Below are 18,374 nucleotides of genomic sequence, written 5' to 3' on the forward strand. Positions count from 1 at the left end.
TAGCTGGGTCTTTCAATTCTGGGACTGGGGTTATTTGGAATTTCCTCATACTATCCTGATTTTTCAGTATACAGAAATTCTCATTTATTTTAAAACATTACAGATAAGGTTGTTTAAGAGCCTCCTGGCACAATTATAAATGCATCACCCCTTAGACTCAGCACTGAGCAAATGAACAATGGTCAAATGGAAAAGGTCTGTCATCTCGTAAAGTGTAAGAGCTGGAAGCCATGCAGAAAAATCAAACAGGAAGAAGTTAACTCCTATCCTAAGTATTATCTTTATTTGAAATCTCCACCCCCAGAAGCTTCTGGCTGGACCAGGAGACTGGCTTAGCTGATAATAGGACTGGCTGCCAAGCCCCAAGTTTCATAGCTGGAACCCATATGGTAGAAGAGAAAACTCAAGTCCTGCAAGCTGTCCCTTGGCATCCACACAATAAATAAATAAACATATATAAGTTAAAAACTGTTTCTGGTAGCAGAAACCAAATTAATCTAATTGGTGATTTTGTTTTATTAGGTTTGTTTTTTTTTCTCCTCTAACCCCTGTTAAACCCAAGAACATTTTACAAATTAGTGCTGTATGAACAAAACTCAGTACAAACCACACTGAAACATACCATCCCCAGCTTTTGTTGCCCCATTTTGGTCAACGTCTGTCAAATGAAACAGGGTTGAGGTCCCACCAAACATTTCTAACACGAAGCTTTAACTTCTGTTTGCTTGCTTTTGGTGCTGGAGACCTCATACCTGGCATGCACTCTACCAGTGACTGTACCCTCCTGCCATACTGTAAAAGTGAGTTCAAAAGTAGGAATGCTAGCAGAAGATTCTTCTCAAAGGACAGATTCCCTTTTAAAATAAAAGGCTTTTGCATATTCATAGCAGAAGCCATTTTACAACAGAAACTAGAAAGAAGTCACGTGCCACTGCGACAGGAAGCGGATAAAGGCCAGTGCACACTCGCTGCAACCTCCCCCGCCCCCCCCCCGCCCCCCCCCCCCCCCCGCACTACAGTGCACACGCAGCCGCAGCGAGATTGTTACAAAGGGAATGTGAGGGAAAACACCAGCATCAGGAGACAATACCAAGTGTGACTGCAACAAAACTAATATATTGATTGGGTAATATCAATTACCATATCAAGGTTTTATAAAAATATAGTTTTAAAAAAATTATGCATTGTATGGTATTTTCCAGAAGCTTACAAATCGTAAGCTCCAGATGCACCCCACAGTTTTTTTGTTTTGTTTTTCGAGACAGGATTTCTCTGTGTAGCCCTGGCTGTCCTGGAACTCACTCTGTAGACCAGGCTGGCCTCGAACTCAGAAATCCGCCTGCCTCTGCCTCCCAAGTGCTGGGATTAAAGGTGTGCGCCACCATGCCCCGCTTGTACTCCCTGTTTTTAAAGACGCTTTTACCTTTGCTTCTGCTCCACTGCTTTGTCCAGGTGTAGAAAAATGTCCTGAAATAGGTTGCAGCTGGACCGGCTGTTAATGGTGTAGCCATAGCTTCGTTTCCAGTACTGTTTCAGATCATTTAAGTATTCCAGAACCTAAACAGAAACATTTCAGAAGTGATTCTAATACAGTTCCAGAAATGTAACAAAGTCCTGTTAGTAATTCCCACAAAAGTTGCACTAATTCCATTAGAGAGCAGGCAGCAGAGCTTAGCATTCACGGCCTACGACTGCCGCCCCGGGCATCTGAGGACCGGCCTCCACGATCCAGCATCCACCAACACCTGTGGCACCAAAACTTTGCACCAGGGCTAGTGGGAAACGAAGGCCATGGGCTCTGTCCCATTTCTTCTAACTTATATTCAATGTGGATTTGTAAGAATTTTAAGACAAGAGCTCCTAGAAAATCTTGGTGCTAGTCAGAGTTTAGGAACAGAGTTAGACCAGTGTGCTGGATCCCAAACAAAACACCTCAAAGTCAGCAAAAGGGGGAGAGAAGATACAATGCACAGATTTCAAAATAAAGGGAACTAGGTAAAAATATGTTAAGCTACTCAGAGATAACAACACAATAGCATTAGGAATAAAAACAGCGGCAAGTGACCATTACAAATCACTTATGCACACGTATGTCATGTACTAGGCTTGAAGATGCAGATTCAACAACCAGGTATAAGTTACATAACTGACTTAAGAAAATCTGAGTAAGCAAATAACTAGAGTCAAAGATCTAAAGAGAAGTTGATGTTTAAAAGGCTGAGGACAGGTTTACCAGATGGCAGATCTGGATAATGCGAATGACTTTTATGTGAACATCTTAAACACAAAAGTTGGCCACAGAATACGGTACTCTGGGAACATTTGTGACGGGGAGCAGCTGGTCTGCAGTCTCTATAAAGACCTGCCTGACTGCCAACAAACCGCCTTCCGGAGACTTCTGTCTTAACTGTCCCATCACCATAGGCAAGCATATTGTTAGCATCTTTTATTCCATGTGCTTATCTGACATCAGAATCTTCAGTTGTGAGCAAACACCGGACATAAAACACCCACTATAAAAACCATCCAGTGGAAAAAAGACAGCATTTTCAACAAATGGTGCTGGCACAACTGGCGGTTATCATGTAGAAGAATGTGAATTGATCCATTTCTATCTCCTTGTACTAAGGTCAAATCTAAGTGGATTAAGGAACTCCACATAAAACCAGAGACACTGAAACTTATAGAGGAGAAAGTAGGGAAAAGCGTCGAAGATATGGGTACAAGGGAAAAATTCCTGAATAGAACAGCAATGGCTTATGCTGTAAGATCGAGAATTGATAAATGGGACCTCATAAAATTGCAAAGCTTCTGCAAGGCAAAAGACACCGTCAATAAGACAAAAAGACCACCAACGATTGGGAAAGGATCTTTACCTATCCCAAATCAGATAGGGGACTAATATCCAATATATAATAAAGAACTCAAGAAGGTGGACTCCAGAAAATCAAATAACCCCATTAAAAAATGGGGCTCAGAGCTGAACAAAGAATTCTCACCTGAGGAATACCGAATGGCAGAGAAGCACCTGAAAAAATGTTCAACATCCTTAATCATCAGGGAAATGCAAATCAAAACAACCCTGAGATTCCACCTCACACCAGTCAGAATGGCTAAGATCAAAAATTCAGGTGACAGCAGATGCTGGCGAGGATGTGGAGAAAGAGGAACACTCCTTCATTGTTGGTGGGATTGCAAGCTGGTACAACCACTCTGGAAATCAGTTTGGCGGTTCCTCAGAAAATTGGACATAATACTACCAGAGGAGCCAGCAATACCTCTCCTGGGCATATATCCAGAAGATGTTCCAACCGGTAAGAAGGACACATGCTCCACTATGTTCATAGCAGCCTTATTTATAATAGCCAGAAGCTGGAAAGAACCCAGAGGCCCCTCAACAGAGGAATGGATACAGAAAATGTGGTACATTTACACAATGGAGTACTACTCAGCTATTAAAAAGAATGAATTTATGAAATTCCTAGGCAAATGGATGGACCTGGAGGGCATCATCCTGAGTGAGGTAACCCAATCACAAAGGAACTCACACAATATGTACTCACTGATAAGTGGATATTAGCCCAGATACTTAGGATACCCAAGATAGAAGATACAATTTGCTAAACGCATGAAACTCAAGAAGAACGAAGACCAAAGTGTGGACACTTAGCCCCTTCTTAGAAATGGGAACAAAACACCCATGGAAGGAGTTACAGAGACAAAATTTGGAGCTGTGACGAATGGATGGACCATCTAGTGATTGCCATATCCAGGGATCCATCCCATAATCAGCTTCCAAACGCTGACACCATTGCATACACTAGCAAGATTTTGCTGAAAGGACCCAGATATAGATGTCTCTTGTGAGACTATGCCGGGGCCTAGCAAACACAGAAGTGGATGCTCACAGTCAGCTATTGGATGGACCACATGGCCCCCCTTGGAGGAGCTAGAGAAAGTACCCAAGGAGCTAAAGGGATCTGCAACCCTATAGGTAGAACAACATTATGAACTAACCAGTACCCTGGAACTCTTGACTCTTGCTGCATATGTATCAAAAGATGGTCTAGTCGGCCATCACTGGAAAGAGAGGCCCATTGGACTTGCAAACTTTATATGCCCCAGTACAGGGGAACGCGAGGGCCAAAAAGTGGGAGTGGGTGGGTAGGCGAGTGGGGAGGAGAGTATGGGGGACTTTTGGGATAGCATTGGAAATGTAAACGAGGAAAATACCTAAAAACAAAAAAAAAAAAACAAAAAAAAAAAAAAAACAAAAATCACCCACTATAACAACTGTTGGCTAAATAACAGCAGAAAGGGTCCATCTATCCACAAGGCCCCAGATAACCAAAAATCTCCACGGTGCTGAGAACTGTGTAATTGTCTCTTCATTTAAAATGCACGGTACATTTAGTGTGTGTGTGTGCCCATCTTTGTATGGGCAGGTGCATGTCAAGGGCAGAGGGCAGAGGACAACTTCAGCTCAGGCTGTAAGGTTGGGCATCAAGCACCTTTACCAGCTGAGCCATCTCACCAAGCCATCATCTCTAACTTTCAAACATCTCAAACACAAAAATATGCTATAGTAATATAACAATCTCATGTGTACCCATCATCCAACTTCAACAAGAATCGTTTAGTCAATCATGTTTCAACTATGCTCGAGTTAGCAATGAATTAGTCTCAAGTAAATCCCTGGTACAATTTGATTCATCTGTGAATACTTCACCACGTAAACCTACCTCACAGTGTGAGTTCCAAGTGGTAACAGATAAAATTATTTTTAATCAAATCACTGAAAAAAAAACTTTAAGACACAGTTATATAATTTTTTTTTAATTATGAAAAGTATGTGCATGTGTGTGTTCTTGAATGGTGCCTCTGGAGACTGGACAAAGCATTAGGTCTCCCACAGTTAAAGAAGGCTGCGAGCCACAGTGTGGGCGAATCTGCGTCCTCCGTAAGCACTGTAAGTGCTCTTAACCACTGGGCCATTCATGTAGCCACAAGACATATTTAACTAACTGCCTTTTACGTATAAAAGGAAACTCTTAATTTATTTAAACATGTATTTCAAATTGTTAATTCATGGCTGCTTACATAAGTTCTTTGATTACACAAAGCAAAAGGGATAACCCACAATACAGAAACCTGGCAGGCAACATTCTCATCAAGTGATCAGACATATCAAGGATGTGACAAACTGACATAATTCTTTATGATGGGAAACATTTAGAAGGATTTCAAGTAGAATTCTTGTCAAAAATGTTTAATCTGAACTTATGTTAAGTAAAAATTTAGGTATACCCAATATATTCTGCAAAAGAAAAAAAAAAAAGCCTAGATTCCTACGGGATGCCAGTGCACAGCAAATGAAAGAAAGCTGGAGTCCTTTTTCCAAATGGAAGGAGTCTCGACACACCACCAAATGGATCAGAGATCCTTGAAGAGACTCTGAATTTGTACTGGCTATTTTTGTGTCAACTTGACACAGCTGGAGTTATCACAGAGAAAGGAGCTTCAGTTGAGGAAATGCCTCCATGAGATCCAACTGTAAGGCATTTTCTCAATTAGTGATCAAGGGGGAAAGGCCCCTTGTGGGTGGGACCATCCCTGGGCTGGTAGTCTTGGGTTCTATAAGAGAGTAGGCTGAGCAAGCCAGGGGAGGCAAGCCAGTAAAGAACATCCCTCCATGGCCTCTGTATCAGCTCCTGCTCCCTGACCTGTCTGAGTTCCAGTCCTGACTTCCTTTGGTGATGAACAGCAGCATGGAAGTGTAAGCCGAATAAACCCTTTCCTCCCCAACTTGCTTCTTGGTCATGATGTTTGTGCAGGAATAGAAACCCTAACTAAGACAAATTGGTACCAGCAGAGTGGGGTATTCCTGTGACAACCTGACCATGTTTTGGGGAGGACTGTGGAAGGACTTTGGAACTTTGGGCTTGAAGATCCATTCGTTGTTAAGAGCTCTGTCAGATGTTGTGTAGGAGCTTGGAAGATAATGCTGAGAACAGTGCAGAAGATGGAGGCCTGGTTTGTGAAATTTCAGAGGGAAAATTAAAGACTCTCTTCAGGGCCATTGCTGTTTTTATTGTGAAGATTTTGTAGTTCTCGTTAGCTGGGGCTGAAGAATCAGCTGTGATTAACAAGATACTAGAACTACTAAAGCAAAAACTTTGCATTACTGGGACTATTGATGCTGGTTAGCTGGAGCTAAGAAATTAGCGGTGATTAAGAAGAGACCAGCATCTTTGAGGTGACATCTTGTGGGAAGTGTTTTCTGAAAGCACAAAGAGGCTGTGTTCCAGAGATAGGCAAGGTTGTACTCCTTCTGCAGTGGGACTTGGTAATGTGTAAGGGTCACCCAGGTGGTACTGGTTTTGAAGGCATGAAGGGGTCACACAGCAGCTCAGGCTCGGCACTGTGAGAGGTCATGGAAGGCCATTGGTGAAGGTGCAGCCTCAGTTGCAATTGAAGGCCCAGGACTGAAGGGGTCACGCAGTGATTTGGAGATGCCAGTTCCATGAGATGACCACCAAGAGCAGCAGCAGCAGTGGAGTACAGGCATCTGGAGCCCAGAGGACGACGTGTGTGCTACAAAGGGCATGGCTGGAGAAGTGACCCAAGCCCTTGGAGGAGCCCAGAAGATCGTGAGTTGGATCCCAGACGTTGGACGGTTGGAGATTGATTTTTGCTTTGATTGTGACTGTGCCCTGATATTTTCCCTCTTGAAGGAAGAAACTATTTTAGTGGAGCCCACAGTTAAGAGACTTTTAACTGTAAAAAGACTTTGGTTTTTAAAAGAGATGGATATTTTAAAGAGATTGAAAATTTAAGAATATGTAAAGACTGTGGGACTTTTAAAGTTATTAGATCTTGGGGATGAATAAGAATGTAAGGGTTGAGGCTTACTAGTGATGTGTTTGTGTGTCAAGTTGACAAGGGGTCAATTGTACTGGCTATTTTTGTGTCAACTTGACACAGCTGGAGTTATCACAGAGAAAGGAGCTTCAGTTGAGGAAATGCCTCCATGAGATCCAACTGTAAGGCATTTTCTCAATTAGTGATCAAGGGGGAAAGGCCCCTTGTGGGTGGGACCATCCCTGGGCTGGTAGTCTTGGGTTCTATAAGAGAGTAGGCTGAGCAAGCCAGGGGAGGCAAGCCAGTAAAGAACATCCCTCCATGGCCTCTGTATCAGCTCCTGCTCCCTGACCTGTCTGAGTTCCAGTCCTGACTTCCTTTGGTGATGAACAGCAGCATGGAAGTGTAAGCCAAATAAACCCTTTCCTCCCCAACTTGCTTCTTGGTCATGATGTTTGTGCAGGAATAGAAACCCTAACTAAGACAGAATTTAAGAACAGCAACTATAGAGGGCTTTATTAAGATGCCTGTAAAAAATTGTGCTTTGGGATGTTTGTTCTATGGTGTGATTACGATATATACTGTGATGCCTGAAAACATGATATGAATGGTCATCTATCCATGGCATGGAAGAGAATGGTCTTGTTTGGATGCATAAGTGCTCACTCTAGAGGGAGGACTCATAGGAATAAAGAAATACATAATTCTAAAAAGTGATGTCTTTAACATCAAAAGTTCCAGGGGCAGCCTGAGGTGTTTGACAGACGCTGGAAAGGAAAAGATGTACAGAAAGCAAGAATAAAACGTCTGAAAGATAAGGAAGTTAATAAGGGTGGTCGAGGGACGCACACTTGGGTGACAGGCAGGTTATGACCACCTCAAGGAAAGTGGTGTGTGTTCTGGAAGTGGGTGTGGTTGGTCATTACCAGGGGCCACATGGGCAGAGCCACTCAGAACAGGAAGGAAGCAGCCAGCCAACTGAATCACATCCCAAACATTTCCACAACTATGGCAACCTTGGCAATCAAGTTAAATGACATTTCTCTTTTTTCAGAAATTATCATTTCTATAATCTTGAAAGTGATCTCCTTCTGATCACCTGATCACCCCCTGGACCCGTGCAGTAGGAGGAGGGAGGAGAGGAGATGTGCTGACATAGGAACGGTGACCAGAGAGTTCTTTGTACTTACACTGGGAACATTATTAACGGTGTTCTTTACATTTTAAAAGTGTCCAGCCAAAGGTGGAATGAGGGAGAAGAAAGACGTCTAAAGGGAGCACAGGTCCAGAAATGAAAGTGGGAAACAGGGAAAAGAAGACAGGTACCTCGTGCTGTCGCTCAGATACAGAACAGAAACCTGGCTGGGGTGGGCAGAGAGTGGACGGGAGGAGGAACAGAAGAGGGCAGAAGGAAGCGGGGAGCAAGGTTGCTGCCGTCTACGTAGATGTCATAGCCAGACCCATAGACTCAGGTCTGTGGGAAACCGTTCTGAGGTAACTCGGCTTTACACTGGCCTCAACAATCCTTCCTCCCAGAAGCAGGTTTTTACTTGGAATGAGGGGAGGGCACCTGGAAATCACGGCCCTGGGTTCTATCTCCACAAAAACACTCCTGCAGATGAAATACAAGGTTCCAAAGACAAATCCTATGTTCATCCAAAACAGGGCACGTTAAAGGCAGGAAAGCTGGGAAGTTTCTAAGTAATGAGTCCTGAGCCCAGTACAAGAGGTCACTGTGGGCTGGGGAGTAATCACCCAGCACTGACTCAGCACAGAGGGGAAGAAACGACACCCCTGTACCCCGGCACTCAGCACTCAGCACCCTAGAGCGGTCATCCACTGAGATACTTCACTCCCCTCAGCTCTCCCGTGAGCCCCTCCTACTCTGGTACAAGAACCGTGGTGGCGTGACCTTTGACATGTTACTGGTCATCCGAGCCGCTATGAAACACAACAAAGCAGCTCATGGGCTTCAAATCCTGCTCTGTTTGGCAAGGAGTATATTTCTTTAGAATGTGGAAGCAATTCTTGGTTCCCACAGGAAACACTGGCATTTACATATGCGTGAAGGTAACTAAGGCCCAGAGGTCTATAATCCCGGACAATCCAGAACACTGTCGCACCCCTCCCTTTCTACATCGCAGCACTCACGAACCACACAGAATTTAGTCCCTTCAGATCAGAGGTCTTCCTATAGTCCTTAAAAGTCCATAATCAGGTGAAAGCAAGGGGAATGAAAACTGAAGTGAACGATGGCCACCAGCAGGTACAACCAGGTAGCATCTCAGTCACACATGGGAACTAGCTTCTCAGGAAAACTACTTAGGGTGGATCAGGTCTGTGGAAAATGGTTCTCTCTGCAGCTCGCTCAGCTTTGTATTAGCCTGCCACCTCTCCAAGCAGTCAGTTTTTAATTGGGATGAGGGGCACCACTTAGAAATCAAATTACCATTTTTCTGATTATTTACCCACTTAAGCATGTATTCTCCTTACTTAGGAATACCGGGAGTTAGTCCCGGGCAGTTTGTATACCCGAATCCTACCGATTTTCTGAAAAGCTGCTCTAAGTAATAACAAGAAAAAATTCAAATAATGACCAAAAACCATGAGGAAAAATACAAACAAAATACTTACCCTTGCATCATCTACGTCAAACACATCACACCAGGGAGAATGGACACCTTTAATGGCCAGGTCAAATGAACAGGTGAAAAAAGCTACCTGAATTAAGTCTGGGGAAGAGAACAGGTAAAATGTGTGAGTTACTAGTTTCTCTGGTTTTAAAAGGCTATAGACCCATAAAAGGTTATGTGCATAGTTAAACGCACAGCTGAAAAAAAACGGAGTTTCTGGAGAAGAGACGACTGGAGGATTAAAGCCTGGCCTGCACGATGCCAACAGACAGCTGCACCACTAGAGGGACCGTGTGGGAGACACTTCAATCCAATGAGACTATGCAGCCCTCTGGAAATGGAAACTGTTTTAGTTTTTAGAACTAGTTGGTTGCTAAGTGCAGGCTGCCTAGGAAACCCAACAGAGGGTTAGCCCAATGGCTTATTAAATAGAACTTGATATTGATAACTTCAGAGGGAGAAAAGGAGAGCCAAGGTCTTGTTTAGTTCTTAACTTGAACATTAATAACGATAAAATATATTTATTATCAGTTTTTAAGACTACACAATTGTTCACATTATAACTATTAGGTACATAACCAGAGACACCATGGAAGATTGAGATGGAAGAAGAGTGAAGGGGCGGGAGAAAGACGCTGACTCCAAGCAGAACACAGGAAAGGACAACCTCAAACCAGCAAGGAGGGAATGGATGGTAGCTTTTCAAACTTTGCTGCCCAAGAAATCCCAGCAGGTTTCAGAAAAAGGAACCCGGGGTTTTTTTTTAAACTGCTTTACTTAGGCACAAATGGGTACTAAAAGAAGGGATAGGTCATTGAATACTTGGGCTTCAAAAGGAGGCCTTGGTCAACACCAGTCAAGCACTGTGTTCTCTGGTGAACAAGGGGGTAACACTTAATGGTGGAGAGAAGACATGAGGTGCAAACTGCAGGGGTGCTAGCATTACTCCAGCTCATTTTACTGTTTGTTTTTTCTTTCCCAAAGGAAAATGGGACCAACATTAATTAATTGATATTATATGCATTCCGTATCAGTTCAGTTTAAAGAATTTCTGAGCCGGGCGTGGTGGCGCACGCCTTTAATCCCAGCACTCGGGAGGCAGAGGCAGGTGGATTTCTGAGTTCGAGGCCAGCCTGGTCTACAGAGTGAGTTCCAGGACAGCCAGGGCTATACAGAGAAACCCTGTCTCGAAAAACAAAAAAACAAAAACAAAAACAAAAAAAAAAAAAAAAAAAAAAAAAGAATTTCTGAGATAAATCTTTAACAACAACAAATACACTTTGGGGTTAGAAAGATGGACCAGCAATTAAAAACCCTGGCTGCTCTTACAGAAGATCCAAGTTCTACTCCCAGCACCCACACAGCAGCTCAAAATGCTCTGTAACCAGTTCCAGATCTGACCTCCTCCTCTGGGCCCCAGGCCCCGGGCAACACATGTAGTCACATATGTGAGTGCACACACATACAACACACACACACACACACTCAAAACACACATAAAAATCTTTTAAAAGGGAGCTGGAGAGATGGCTTAGTTGTTAAGAGCACTGAGTGCTTTTCCAGATGTCCTGAGTTCAATCCACAACCACATGGTGGCTCACAACCATCTGTAATGGGATCTGATGCCCTCTTCTGGTGTGTCTGAAGACAGCTACAGTGTACTCAATACATAAAAATGTATTTCTCTAGGAATAGACATAAAAGCCATTGGAAATGTTTCCCAACACCTAATAAGTCAGTGTGGCTTGTTGATACTGCGCATGTCTGATGCCATGACATGGCTCATTTAGAGTCTCAGTCTTAGCTCTCAGACTAGGAAGTGGTGTTATCTATATCCAGAAAGGAATGACAAAACAAACAAAAGACAAATCACCAAGGCAGGCCCTGGAGATTTCAACTTTTTCCTCCCTCCAATGCGTTCTAATCTTTTGGAAACTAATCCACAATAGGAGACACAATATCTCTGCTCTACCTACTAGTATTTACCAATATCCAATAAGTTGTAAAGTTCTAGAAAATAAGAAAACACTTCATTTTCTTAATTTTCCATTGTTAGGTGACCATGTTTCCTCTTATGGCCATCTGCTTCCACTCTCTAAAGTGTCCCCTACAGATGGCAAGCTCCAGGCAAGCACTCCACTACAGCAGTTCAACAGAGATCCCTCATGCCCTCAGAATCTCTACAGACAAAGCTACAAACCCACTTGACTTTTCACTTACTAAAACCTACCATTCTCCCACATTAACATGCAGTCCTAAAGTTTCCCAAAACTAAAGGATGTATATGTTTTACTTGTATGATTTTACTAAGAGATAATTCAGAAAAGACAACTTTTACACTATAAGTAATACTTAGAAATGAGGCTCTCATAAAAATAAGTGCCTGGTATATCATTTTCCTGACCCAAGACATACCATTTAGTTAACATAAATTTAACTATGGACCTGAAGAAGAGTAACTTTCTTTTTTGCTTGTTTTACATTTAACACCTCCAAACTACTTAAAACAGAATGTAAGGGAAACACAACATGAATATTACCTGCATTTAAACTGCTCACTGGCACTCGCAGAGTAGCTGCAACTTTCTGTAAGACCTTCTGCATTTCTGGTCCAGTTTTGAAAGCTTCTACATGATAAAGAGCTGTCGCGTTTCTTTCCACATCAGTTAAGAACTTCTCACAATGATCGAAGAACCTCATTAGTTTATCATTAATTCTTGGAGGGTCACACTCCATATCTGAAGTGAAAAGAGCACACATATGTAAGTCACTGGCATAAATTACAATTTCAAGTTACTGAAAATTTAAAGTGTAAAAAGGAAACATTTAACAAATGATTAAGCTTTTGTCTGGGAGGAAAAAACCAAAACCAAAACAAGCATTGATCAAGAGCATGGTACAGTGGCCAGTGGAGCCAGGAGAGGAAGTCAGATTCTGGGGAGCTGGAGTTAGGTGGATGTGAGCTGCCTGACAGGGGTACTGGGACTCAAACTTTCGTCCTCTGTAAAATCAATAATCTCTCTTAACCGCACAGTCATCTCCCCAGCCCCAAAGAGAATCATGTTTTGCTCCATGCATTTTTTTTTTTGGATTGGGGCTCAAACTCAGAGTATGCTAGGCCAACTCTCTACCCACTACATCCCTAGCCCAGCTTCTTCATTTATAACAATTATAATGCACCAGCAGATATGCTAGAAAAGACTTTTAAAAATTAGACTGAAAATAAATGACTTAAAGCAATGCTATACAAGGAAATAATTTACATAAAGTAAATATTTTCTTGCAACAAGAGTAACAGGGAAGCATGAAAATGCAAACCTGTTACTGTGAGACCCCGACTTAGAGCATTTCTCCCTGGAAGGTAAAGCCCCTGGACGTTCCCCAAGCTTGTTTTCCCTGATCTCTAAAAATACAGCCAGAAAGAAGCGCTTTGTTCTCTATAGCCAGCAAAAAGCCTTTTTGTTTCTATACTTTACAACCAGAGATGCCTGCCTTCCTGTGCCGAGGACACGGAGATAAAAATTCAGAAAGAACTCACTCCCCACTCCTGCCTTATAAATTTCACCAAGGACACCCAGAAGAGAAGAACTCTCTTCCCAACTCCTCCCAACTCTTCCCAACTCCTCCCAATTCCTCAGCTAGCTGTTAAAAGCCCCCTACTGTCAACGCTCAGGGTCGAACTCCCCTGCCCTACACAGAGGAGGGACTTCATCCTCAGCTAGCTGATAATAAAACCTCTTGCAGTTTGCATCAGGTGTGGTTTTCTCTCGGGACATTGGGGTGTTGGCCAGCTCATCCCGGGGGCTTGAGCGGAGGCCCAGCATCGGGGGTCTTACATTACTGAGTACTGTTTCAATCCAGCACCGGTCAAGGAAGCAAACTAAAACCAGCACTTTCCAGATTTTGCTGAGCAAAACTCCAAGAAGAGTGTTTCCTTGGCCGGGCAGTGGTGGCGCACGCCTTTAATGCCAGCGATTGGGAGGCAGAGGCAGACAGATTTCTGAGTTCAAGGCCAGCCTGCTCTACAGAGTGAGTTCCAGGACAGTCTGGGCTACACAGTGAAACCCTGTCTCGAAAAACAAACAAAACAAAACAAAACAAAAACAAAAAAAAGAAAAAAAAAAAAGAAGTGTTTCTTTACTTTCCAGATTTCGCTGAGCAAAACTCCAAAAAGAGCATTTCCTTTTCTCGGCTAACTTTTCCAAAGTGCCTTACTTTACAAAATATTCTGTTTTGACATAAACTACAAAACCCAGCAAAGCAACATTAATATTTCGGGTCTGCTGTTTCATTTCAGAAGCCAGAGGCTTGCCTCTGGTAGGCTCACCTGCCTGAAGCTCGCAGCCACCTTCCTAGTTAGCATTTACTAAGTTACACTATTTTCACAAGTTGGCAACAAATACTAACTGGAAAAGCTTTCGTTACCATGCTTCAACTGTTGGGGCCTTTTCCAAAGTAGACTCCAAATGTCGCCATTGTCATTCTTCCAGGAGGAAAAGAACACTATTGTTTCTGTGTCTGAACATGGAAAACCAAGCTAGACCACGTTATGTTGGATATATGTGCAAAAATACAAATATATATGTAAATATATTCCCCCAAATGGTAATTCTGTCTACTCTAATTGACAGTTGTATTTATAGTTCTTATACAAACATCCTAAATAAGAGAATTCTGTCATCTTATTATATGGTCCCCAAAAAACCTACCACTATCAAATCATTGTTCATTTCTACAAAAACCTAAAGCCTGATTCTATGGCCTTTCTCAAAAGCCCATGTACACAGTAGGGAAGCCACCCATCTCAGATGACAAGAGAGTTACTCTGTGACTGAGACAATGAGGGACAGCTTTACCCTGAGCTGTTCTGATCTCTGGCAACACAATCTGAGACAGAAATTCATTTAGCCTACGAGGTCCAATATATATTTACACAGTATACATTGTGCTTTTAGTGCCTGGCAAATACAGAAGTGGATGCTCACAGTCAGCTATTGGATGGATCACAGGGCCCCCAGTGGAGGAGCTAGAGAAAGTACCCAAGGAGCTGAAGGGGTCTGCAACCCTATAGGTGGAACAACAATATGAACTAACCAGTACCCCCAGAGCTCTTGTCTCTAGCTGCATATGTAGCAGAAGATGGCCTAGTTGACCATCATTGGGAAGAGAGGCCCCTTGGTCTTGCAAACTTTATATGCCCCAGTACAAGGGAACACCAGGACAAAGAAGAGGGAGTGAGTGGGTAGGGGAGCAGGGCGGGGGGAGGGTATAAGGGACTTTCCGGATAGCATATGAAATGTAAATGAAGAAAATATCTAATAAAAAAACTGAAAAAAAATTTATTGGTGTTCATTTAGTGTGCAACTAGCATGACTCAGTTCTCCCTTTCACAACATACACCCAGGGATCCGACACAGGGCGTCAGGCGTGGCTGCAAGCCCCTGAACCTGCTGAGCCATCTCAGCAGCCCTGTTGTGCTACTTTAAGTGTTCTAGTTTTGACACTAAAGTTCATTTGAATGGATTTAGGAAGATGTTCACACTAAAGTTCATTTGAATAGATTTAGGAAGATGTTCACTCAATCTAATGAGGAAAAAAAAGTAGCCATAGTTAAAAAGCACACTCAACAAATAAGCATACATACATACATCAGCCAGCTGAGTTATTCAAATTAGTAACACGACACACAACCATGTGGAAATCTCTAAGAGGTTTTTAAGTATTAGGGAAGAAATGGGAAACTGAATTTTTCTCAGTTGTTTGAGTCTTTGATGGCTAATGTCCTAGCTTCAGTCCTCTGACGTTCAAACTGATAAGCAGTTGCTAACACTTATCCACCCCCAACCCCCACGCTATTTTCTTCAAGTTATCTTACAGGGAAGGCATATGCATAGCGTTGAGAGCAAGCTCTATATAAGATTCCCTAGGTCCTTGTCTAACTGTATGAAAATCTGCAAATTATTTGGTACCTTTTGCTTCATTTCTTGTGCGTGAGATTGGCAGGGGACACAATTAGCAACTTCATAAAGCAGTGTTAAATGTCCAGTGTACAGGATGCTCGGCACACAGAAAACGTTACTGTTTGCCGCAACAGCTAAAACATTTTCCGAAGGAAAACTCACCACTCTAGAAAAGCCACAAACCTGGATACTGGGCCTGACTAGTTCACCACTATGTATGGCTTCTTCACCTGTGAAATGAGAATTCCACTACTTGTGCCCAGAGATCCCGAAGCCGTATAATGATGGAATAAGTAGGTGAGGCAATGTGCATGTGACCACGGACCACAGCTACAACAAGGGAAACTACAGCAAACACAAGAACGAAACAGGGTACCCTAACCCTAAGTAAGGCTTAAAGAGGCTTTGAGGAGCAGCTTCCTAAAAATTCCTTGTAAATGTCGAAACACAGAAAAAGATGTTGTTAACAACAACAATAACAACAACAAAAAAGCCAAAAAGTCCTGTGATCCCAGCACTCAGGAGGCAGAGGCAGGTGGATCTCTATGAAGCCAGCATTGTCTACAGAGCGAGTCCAGGACAACTAGGGCTGAGAAACCCTCTGTCAAACAAACAAACAAACAAACAAACAAACAAAACCTCCCAATTCTCACAAGCAGTTTGGGAGGAAGAAAGTTCTATATTATTAAGTGCGCCCAGGTGTTAAAATACTTGCCAGAAAGGGAAAAGAAGCTAGCTAGGGAAAAGAGGGACAGCGCGATTTGGGAATGGGGAATGCAAAACTGGAAGCGAAACTTTCTTTCCCCTCCTTCTAGCTGGGTCTCCAGCGTCCCCTACTGCACTCTTGCGCAGAAAATGCTAGGAATTCAGACCTGATGAGTGAATGAACAAGCGTATTACTAAAACAACAGAGACAACCAAGTCCACATCCTGGGTCCCGAGAACGCAAGCGGGAAAGGGAGGTGACAAAAAAGGGACACGAGGGAGGGCTGGGTGAGGGAGTCCGCAGTCTAGGGAAGGTGGAGCGCGCTGTCACCTGAGACGTCAGGAGGTGGCAGTCCTGGGTGGTGATGCTGCCACAACCCCTGGAGGAAGGCGGCGCTGCTGTCCACACAGCGGTGCTTGGAGCTGGTGATCAGCCGCAGGCGGTCGTAGTTCTCCCGGCTGAAGAGGTCTGGGAAGAGGGCAGCCAGACGCAGGGCCAGCTGTCGCATGTCCTGCCGCCCCTTCTCCACCAGCTGCCCGTCCATCCAGTCACCGTACCACAGCGGCCACTCGGCCAGCGCGGCGGCCACTTGGCTCCCGCCATCCCCGGACTCGCGGGTCTGCAGCAGCCCCTGCAGCTGCTTCAGCTTGCGGATCTGCTTGGTCGTAGGGTAGCGGGTGCCGTGACGGATGAGGGCGACCAGCTGCACCGGGGTGCAGGTCCCCGCCAGCAGCTCCGGGTCCCGCCGCGGCGCCACCGGATCGACCAGCAGCCAGGGGTTGGCATCTTCGTAGCGTGTCTTCGTGCCGAAGTAGGGGCTGAGCACCGAAGCCACCGGGTCGCCGCGCCCGGGGAGAGAGCAGCGCGCGAACGACGAGAGCAGCGCCGCAGCCAGGACCGCGGTGGGCGCTACCGAGGCCGGGAGGTGGCTGCGCGCGCCGCGAAGCATCGTGCCCAGGGGCCCCGAGGAGGGCGGCGAGCCGCTGCCGACCCCCACTTCCGGATCCGCCAGCGGGGGGCGGGAGCAGAGCGCACTTCCGGCCCGGGACCTCAGAAGGCTAGCGTGGTCTCCGGTGCTGCTGCCGAGCGAGTGTGGCCGATGGTCTCGGAGCTCCGGTGTGGACTGGTGGAGAGGCGGAAACTTCCGACGAGCGTGTGGCACCGGGCGCAGGTGGAGCCGGCGTCAGCTGACCCGGAGCGTGGGCGACTGTCGGGCAGCTTGGCGCCTCAGGAACCGATTCAAAGATTCCTGAGCTGTTTAGGTTTTATGGTGGGGTAAAAGAGCACACATGAATCCTTTCCTTTTTCTAGTAGGTAGCCCGGCTTCTACCAAAAGAGAAGCTATAGGAGATGGCTTTTGTCCCTTACGGTGTGTTTTCAACATGTGACCCCTAAACGATCAGTCTCAAGACCCCTCGAGAAAGAACATCTGTGGCCTTTGCTTAGAAGATACCTCCTGAAGCACACGCCCTCCCCCCCGACCCTCTTGTTAAAAGTTTGAAAATAAGCAGGACACCTCAGTGCCATGAATTTAGAAAGGGGCTTATTCCTTCAGAAATTTAAGTCCTGGGCTTCAATTTAAGTATGATTTTAATGTAGACTAGAGCTGACACAACACCTCAAGATTGTAAGCTTGTTTATGCCGAAGGCCATTGAGAGAATAGAAACAGCCGTCCTTATAATTTGGGCACGCTGAATCATGGCCTCACAGATGCACGCCATTATTAAATATGAGCTCATCACAGTATGGAGGAAACACCCATATTCTCCCATGTAGTTAGATATGCAAATCAGTTGAGATTTTAAAATGTGCGTGTGTGAACTAGCATGAGTCTGTACAACATTTGTGAGCCCACGAAGGCTAGAATAAAAGCGTTGGAGTCCCTAGAACAGGAGTTTCAGGCTGTTGTGAGCTGTCATGTGTACTGTGAACTAAACTGGGGTCTTTTTCAAAACCATTAAGCACTCGGTCACTGAGCCAGCCCCAACAGTTGAGTGTCTGTCAGGCCACATAGCTCCGAATCTTGGACTCAAAAATCGTGAATCTAAACATCTTGTTTGGTTTTTTTCCCTACCCAAACAGTATGTATGACAAATAAGGAAGAAGTATTAAATCATAAAATGATCCAAACCCAAGGAGATTTGAACCACATTGGCCACATTGGATCTTTCTCATGAGCACAGTTACTATCTGTACTTAATGGTACAGAAAAT

At 44.3% G+C, this 18,374-nt stretch overlaps 1 protein-coding gene and 1 pseudogene across 1 annotated transcript in view; one reads left to right on the forward strand and one right to left on the reverse strand.

The window, feature by feature from the left end:
* Minpp1 (multiple inositol-polyphosphate phosphatase 1) overlaps window positions 1-17,295 on the reverse strand; it is a 32,026-nt gene extending 14,731 nt beyond the window's left edge. Inside the window, exons 1-4 of the mRNA XM_021152344.3 lie at window positions 16,491-17,295; window positions 12,035-12,232; window positions 9,496-9,593; window positions 1,424-1,557 (exon numbers count right to left, since the gene is read on the reverse strand). Of these exons, the coding sequence (XP_021008003.1) occupies window positions 1,424-1,557; window positions 9,496-9,593; window positions 12,035-12,232; window positions 16,491-17,109 (1,049 nt within the window). The 5' untranslated portion in view covers window positions 17,110-17,295. The remainder of the gene's footprint in view (window positions 1-1,423; window positions 1,558-9,495; window positions 9,594-12,034; window positions 12,233-16,490) is intronic.
* The window catches only part of LOC110286020 (anamorsin-like), a 41,687-nt pseudogene continuing 40,572 nt past the window's right edge, over window positions 17,260-18,374 (forward strand).

This window comes from Mus caroli, unplaced genomic scaffold (assembly GCF_978045245.1).
Source record: "Mus caroli unplaced genomic scaffold, Mus_caroli_1 scaffold_20, whole genome shotgun sequence".
NCBI classification, from domain to species: Eukaryota; Metazoa; Chordata; class Mammalia; order Rodentia; family Muridae; genus Mus; species Mus caroli.